We start from the raw sequence: 6,937 nt of genomic DNA, 5'->3' as shown, positions 1-6,937 counted from the left end.
GGCTCGGCAGCTCAGACGGAAAGTATTCGCGCCGCAGGGCGAATGTAAACAGCCGGCCTCCGGCGAGGGGCTGCGGGCGGCCGCGGCGCTGCTGGCAGGGCATCCACGGCAGCCCCTGCCCTGCCCAAACGCCGAGGCCGTCGTGGCCGCCCCGCTCCCTCGGCGGGCTGGGAGCTCACAGGGGAGCCCGGTCCGTGCCGAAATCAAAGCGATTCCCGCCCCGGCAGGGACGATCCCGGCCCGCGGCCGTGCAGCTCTGCGGTGCCAGCGCAGGAACCCGGGGTGCTCAGCTCGGCTCGGTGCCCGCTGGAAACCCTCCGTGCATGGGGAAAAAAGCTCCCRTTGGTGCTGCCGAACCCCACGGCGGTGCAGGGGGCCGCGGTGGGGTCCCGCGGGCCCAGGGCAGCCGCTGGCTCCGCAGGGAGCATCAGCCGGAGCAATGCTTCACCGGGGCGCGGACGGGCTCCGCGACGCTCGGGTTTCCATTGGGTCCCTTTTCTTCACCGGCTGCCCGCTGCCTCCATGAAAATCCGGCGCTGTTTGGCAGCCGGAAAGCTGCCCGCGCGGGCGGCCGGTGCCAGCTCTCCCCGCACAAGCCCTGAGGGCTTTGGTCCCATGGGAGCAGTTCCTTGGGCAGAGCTGGTGCCYGCCGTTCCAGAAGCACGGCTCCGCTAAACCAAAGGCTGGGCAGGAGTTTGCCGGGCCRGCCGGCAGCATCCAGGGCTCTGGCAGTGGGGATGCAGGGATGGGGATGATGAGCCTGGCTTTGGGCAGGGACAGGGATGTGGGGATGGGGACGCCGAGCCTGGCTCGGGCAGGGACAGGGACACGGAGCCGGCTTGGACAGGGACACGCTGTGCTATTCCTGCGCTCCCTCTGGTGGCTTCTGCCGCAGGCCGGGGAGCTGGCGGAGCAGCCGAGTCCCAGCATCAGGGAACTGGGAGCCTGGGAAGAGGCTGCGGTGGTGGATGGAGGGAGCCCAGCGGAGCCACATGGACGAGGCGGCCCAGGGGGAGCCTGGAAGCAGACCTGTGTGTCCTGGGAGCAATCCTGCAATTCCCTGGAGCAAACCCACATCCCCAGGAGCAATCCTGCAATTCCCTGGAGCAAACCCACGTCCCCGGGAACCTGCTTCACCTTTTTGGGGACACACAGGAGCAGGGGGACCCTCGGCAGCTGCTCATGGCCAGCTCCCCTCCAGCCGCTCCCCAGGCAGCAGACGGACAGGACTGCTCCCCCCGTGCCCGGCCACGCTCCGGCTGGGAACAGCCTTGGATAAAGCTGTGCCCACAAGGTTGAGAGCCTGCGACCACCCTTCCTGCCCCGGGGGGACAGGACAAGCCCCAGGGCTCGGGGCCTCGCAGCACCCGGTGGCGTTTGGGGACGCGGCAGCGGCGCTCGGCACCGCCCCGAGGGAGGCGATGGGCCCCGCTGGCACCTCCTCACCTCGCTGCGGTCGACCGCGGCACAGGAACACGTTATGCCCGGAGCAGCTCCAGCGTTTCCGCCGCAGCACAGCCGCCCTTTCCGGCCCCCGAGCACGGGGTGCCAGCCCCGACGCGGCGGGCAGGGGGGACGCACAAGCGCCCGCCGCCTCCCCTCGCCCCGGCACCACCAGCGCTTGCATGGCTGCCGGCTGAGCAGGGCAGTTGCAGTYGGGTTCCCCCTTCCTCTCTGCCGGCTGCTGCCGGAGGGGGACGAAGCACGGAAATTTCCATGGGGGGGATGTGGGCAGGTGCCTGCCACCAGCGCTGCAAGGGCCATGATGCTGCAGGGGATGCGGCGCTGCACGGGATGCGGTGCAGGGTGAGAGCTGCCATCCCTGCGCCCGTCGCGGAGAGACCACCACACACGGAAAACACGGGTGCTTTAATGGGTCTCGGTCTGGGAAAGGAGCATCGAGCCGGCATCGCTTACATGGAAAGCCGCTTTTCCCGCGCGCGTTAGTATAAGTTAAAACACAAACCCGGTGCGGCGGAGGGTGCCTTCCCACGCAGCCGGCACCGCTGTTCCGCGGAGGCCGCCAGGAACGGAGCCCAGCAGCGTCCGGCGTCGGCGGGTGCCGGCCCCATCGCCATCCCGGGACGCCGCATCCGGGCACTCCGGGTGCTGCCGGCTCGCTCCCGCAGCCGCCGCAGGCAGCAGGGTGCCGGGGCCGGCGTCGGCGCCCGGCCGCCGCTCAGGAGTGGTCGGGCAGGAAGCTGCTCAGCGTCAGGTCGTCGCCCTCCGCCTCGGAGCCGGTCTCCGGCAGCACCTTCAGCCGCTTGGCGGGGCCGGGCCGGGCGCCGTTGGCGGCGGGCTCGCCGTCGGGCAACAGCGAGGAGATGCACACCATCTCGGTGCGGCTGAGCCGCCGGCTGCCCGCCCGCCGCCGCCGCCACAGCAGGCTGCCCAGCACCGCCGTGCAGACGATGAAGGTGGCGGCCACCAGCGCCAGGAGGAAGATGGCCAGCAGGCACTTGCCCATGAGGACRGCGGTGGCGCCTTCCCCGGGCGTCTTGCCCGCCGGGGCCGTGTCCCGCTGTCCCGGCTGCATTGGCACGGCAGGAGCCCCAGGCTTCCCAGCGGCCCCGGTCCCCGCTGAGCCTGGTGCGGGGGATGAGCGCTCCCGCTGCCCGCCACCGGACGGGGCCGTTCCCACGGAGGCGGTGGGCGAGCCCAGGCTGCTGCTCACAGCTGCTGCCGGCGGATGCTCGGTGCCATTTCCAGGCATCGCCGAACGGTGCACCGGCGTGCTGGGCACTGCAGAGCTGGGCAGCAAGTCGGGATCGGGGGGATCGGTTTCATCCGGGGGATCCGTTGTGGTCGGGACTGCAAATGCATGTGGGAAGCTGGCGTTGGTGCCGGGCGCCGCGGAGCTGGGCAGCAAGTCGGGATCGGGGAGATTGGTTTCATCCGGGGGATCCATTGTGGTCGGGACTGCAAATGCACGCGGGAGGCTGGCGTTGGTGCCAAGCGCCGTGGAGTTGGGCAGCAAGTCGGGATCGGGGGGATCAGTTTCATCTGGGAGATCCGTCGTGGTTGGTGCAGTGAATGCCTGCAGGAGGCTGCTGTTGGTGCCGGGTGCTGCGGAGCTGGGCAGCAAGTCGGGGTCAGCGGTATCCGTTTCGTCCAGGGGATCCGTCGTGGTCGGGGCTGCAAACGCRTGCTGGAGGCTGCCGTCGGTGCCGGGCGCCAGCGAGCTCAGCAGCCAGGCCGGCTCCGAGGAATTGCTTTTGCCAGTGGCGGGGCTGGGGTACCCGGCCGTGGTGTCGGCAGCGTCGGACGGCCACCCGCCGGCGTCCCTCTTTCTGCGGGAGAGCGGCGGGAGCTCGTCGCCGTCCTCCTCCTCCTCCTCCGGGGCCGTCGCCCACAGCCAGCGCGGGTCGGCTCGCTCCCCGCGGCCCGGTGGCGGCGCGGCCCCGTGCGCCCGCAGCGCGCCCAGCAGCAGCAGCAGCAGCAGCAGCAGCACGGCCCTGCGTGGAGCCATCGGTCCTGCGGGAGACAGCACCGGCGCCGGGTGAAACGCGGGGACCGGCCACCCCGCGGGCACCCGCCGCCTCCCCGCCGAGCGCGGCCGGCGTGAGCGCTGCCCCTGACCGCTCTGCTTTTGAAAGAAAAACCAGAGGAAGCTCAGTGTCTGGAAATGGGAAACGAGCCGTGATAGAGGCACGGCCGGGCCGGGCCGGGCGGTTGCAGGATGACTCCGCTTGCAGAAATGAAATCGCAGGGGTGTTGCGCACACTTCGGATCGAAACAGCCTCCTCCCACCGGCCCCAGGGTGCCTTCATCCTCCTCTCCCTCCTCCCTCGGGCAGGAGCGGCACCGTCCTGGCCGGAGTGGGCCCCCAGCCGCCGCGACCCCACCGCCGCGGGGTGCCCAAAACACCTGCGTATCTGCACAGGCGGACAAGAAAATCCACCCGGAGTTTCCCATCCCTTGTGCCTGGCCAGCACCAAATTCCCCGGTGGACGGTCCCAATGGTTAAAGGCCAGCGAGGTCTTTGCATTCCCGCATCCACCCTCCAGCCACGTCCCAGCGCCAGCAAACGCCCCCAGCCCCGGTTCCCGCAGCCCCCGGAGGCCCCGGTGCCTGCGCAGCGCCCGCCCGCGTTGCCAACGCCCCGGGTTTTCGGTGCCGCGGGGACCCGCGAGCGGCCCTGCGGTGCTCACCTCCGCCGGAGGGCGAGCGGCCGGCGGACGTCACTGCCGAGGGTCTGGTGGCGCCGGCATGGGGACTCGACGCCCGGCGCTGCCCCGGCCCTGGAGACGGAGGTGCCGTCGCCGTCGCGAGCCTCCCCCCGCCTGGCCTCGCTCCCCGGGCCGGGCAGGAAGCCAGCGGGCGGAAGAGCCGCTGCGGTCGCGGCGAGGCCCCGCCGGGCCGGGGGGCTCGGGGGGCAGACGGCGGGGCCAGGAGCCGCGTGCCGCCCTCGGCAGGTCCGGGATGCAGCGGCCGCTCCGGCCGGGAAGGCGGCAGAGCTCCGGGCTCCCCCGCGGAGCAGCTTTCGGGGAGCCGCGGGGCCGGGCGCAGCGGGGAGCGTCACGTCGCGGCAGCTCGGAAATCACCCGCCCCGACCGCAAGCGCAGGGCAAACAGCCGGCGGGGAGCGGGGCCCCGGGGCGGGTGCTCCGAGAGCACATCCTCCGTGGGCGCCGGCGCTGTAAACAACCCCCGGGCCCGGGACCCGCCGCCTTTGCCCAAAACCGCCCCAGCACCCAGCGAGGAGGCTTTGCCTCCCCAAAAGCTGCTCCGCGGGGCGGCGCGGCCCGGCTGGACGGCAGCGCCCGGCCGTGCCGCTTTTGACGCCAGGGCCGGGCAGGGCGTCAGCGCCTGCAAGGAAGCGGCCGAGGCCGGTTGCGAAACGCGCCGAAGCGCAGCGCAGCCCGCAGCAAAGCCCCGGCCCCAGGGCTCGGCGCCACCGCGGGACACACGTGCCCGGGGCAGAGCAGCTCCGCTGTTGGTGTGGCTTCAGGGCGGCATCGCCGGCGCTCGGGGAAGGGGCTCAAAACCGCACGGGGAGTTTTGCAATGCTGTTTCCAGCCTGCTCTTTTTTTTTTGCCCTAGCGAGGTTTCTCGGCTCTTTGCAGTAAACCGAAAGCAGGTTTCGACCRGGGCAAAGGCAGAACGACTCGCCCTCGTCTGAACGCAGACCCCGYGGGCGTCCTGCGGGAATGCGGAAACACAGCCCCGGGGGGCTGCTGGCTTCCGCTTGCCGTTAAGGGACCCGAGGGCACCGTCGCRACACCTGGAGGGGTCTGGGGGCTGCCGGAGGCACCGTCTGCCCGGCGCAGCCCGCGGGCAGGCAGGCGCCGAGCTGGGCCAGCTGCTGCTTTACGGTGGCACCGGAGGGTCTGTCACCATCGCTGCCAGCAGCTCTGAAAGAGGAACTGAAAAGAGCTCCTGCAAGTCCGCCCGCTCCGCTCCCCGCATTTGCCTTCCCGCTCGCCGGGAAGYGGCCCGTGCAGAACGCGGAGTCAAAGAAAAAACAAAACCAGAGGAGGTTTGTAATCAATGACTTTTATCTCTTGAAAATGGAAGCAAATATTTGGACAGATACTATGGCCGCTCTATAAGAGCGCATCTCTCAGGACTTCGCTGGTTCTCTTCTGGGATATCACGGCTACAAAAAGCTTCAGGCACTGACTCTGTTTGAGCCCGGCTAGGCATCATCAGTTCATTTAAATAAAATACAAGCTATAAACTAAAAATCACGGCGGACTTTCCTCCACCCTCCTCAGACCATCTACCACACACCAGCCTTGTCTGGGCATTTCCATCCAGCACTTCAGAAACGGATTTCCCTCYGATTAGAACAAACAAGAGGTCCCCAAGCACACAGCCCTGAAGTCACACATACAAATCAACACAGAGATCACCRTTTTGGGGAGCATTATGTTTGGTTTTGTTTAAAAAAAAAAATACACATCATCTCAGCCATTTACTGCAATACAAAAACATCACCAAACATTCAAATAACCCCGAGTGTCTGGACTGTAAATYCAACATTAGTGGTAATTTCCAGCACCCCCCGCCCCCCACCTGCGCACACAGCAAGGAACGTTTCTCCCTTCTGTCGTGCTCACCACTTAAAACAAAGAAAAACCACTTTTATGAATCTTCCATGCTACGAAATTATAACACATTCTCTGTCTTTTCACATCCTGTTCTTGTGCCTCTCCAGCTACAACTTAACTGTCCCAATGGTATGAGTTCACGTCCCATCACAAACACAGACATCCTTCCGGAACAGAGAATCCTTAATCCGTAAATTTTGAACATGCAAACACTAGAAAAATGGAGGATTTGAGGATTGGTAGCTAACCTAATGGAAAAAGATCACTTGAGCCCGGCTGAGGGGCTGCCCGCTGCCCGCGCTCGAAGGCAGCCTGCCGCCGGGTGGGGGGACGGTGCTCCAGTGCTCCGGYGCTCCGGCTCCCGAGCACACGGATGCGCACGCACAGCGACGGGGCAGCGAGCCGATTGGGGCGCCGAACCCCAGCTGCCGGGGAAGGTGCGCAGGCTCATGAGCTGATGGTCTAACGGGCTTCACCTCGACACCCTGATCGTCTTTGCCCACGCTCGGATCGGGCAAGGGTAGTGGACGTTTCCCAGCCAGCGCTCGGATATGAGCAGCACCAACACGGCAAAGAGGCACAACCCAAGGCCCAGCGCAGCTCGCCTGGCGCGGCTCCCGCTCCCACTGCCGGCATGGCCGGGATCCACCTGGGAAGCTCCGCGTGCCCCGCTCCCGCCACAGGCACCCCCTTCACAACAGACCCCAGTGAGCAGAGGTTCGCAGAGCTGAGGCGTAGAAGAAACTTCAAGAGGAGCTTTCGAGCGCTGCGTGCTCACGGGGTCTTTCACCTGAGGATCTCGAGGGACAGCGTGAGAAACCAGTTCTCCAAACTGGGACCAAAAAACAACCACCCTCCCCTAGCCCTTCCGCTCCGAGGGGCTGG

At 67.3% G+C, this 6,937-nt stretch overlaps 1 protein-coding gene across 1 annotated transcript; it reads right to left on the bottom strand.

Moving 5' to 3' along the window:
- Positions 1-1,850: 1,850 nt before the first annotated feature.
- SELPLG (selectin P ligand) lies at positions 1,851-4,284 on the bottom strand. Its single transcript, XM_026060390.1, has 2 exons — positions 4,152-4,284; positions 1,851-3,474 (listed from the first exon to the last, which is right to left on the bottom strand). The coding sequence occupies exon 2, from the start codon at positions 3,467-3,469 to the stop codon at positions 2,180-2,182; it is 1,290 nt and encodes a 429-aa protein (XP_025916175.1). The 5' UTR covers positions 3,470-3,474; positions 4,152-4,284; the 3' UTR covers positions 1,851-2,179.
- Positions 4,285-6,937: the final 2,653 nt, after the last annotated feature.

Source organism: Apteryx rowi, unplaced genomic scaffold (assembly GCF_003343035.1).
Source record: "Apteryx rowi isolate R43461 unplaced genomic scaffold, aptRow1 scaffold_168, whole genome shotgun sequence".
In the NCBI taxonomy this organism is placed as follows: Eukaryota; Metazoa; Chordata; class Aves; order Apterygiformes; family Apterygidae; genus Apteryx; species Apteryx rowi.
This window is presented reverse-complemented; position numbering and strand designations above follow the sequence as displayed.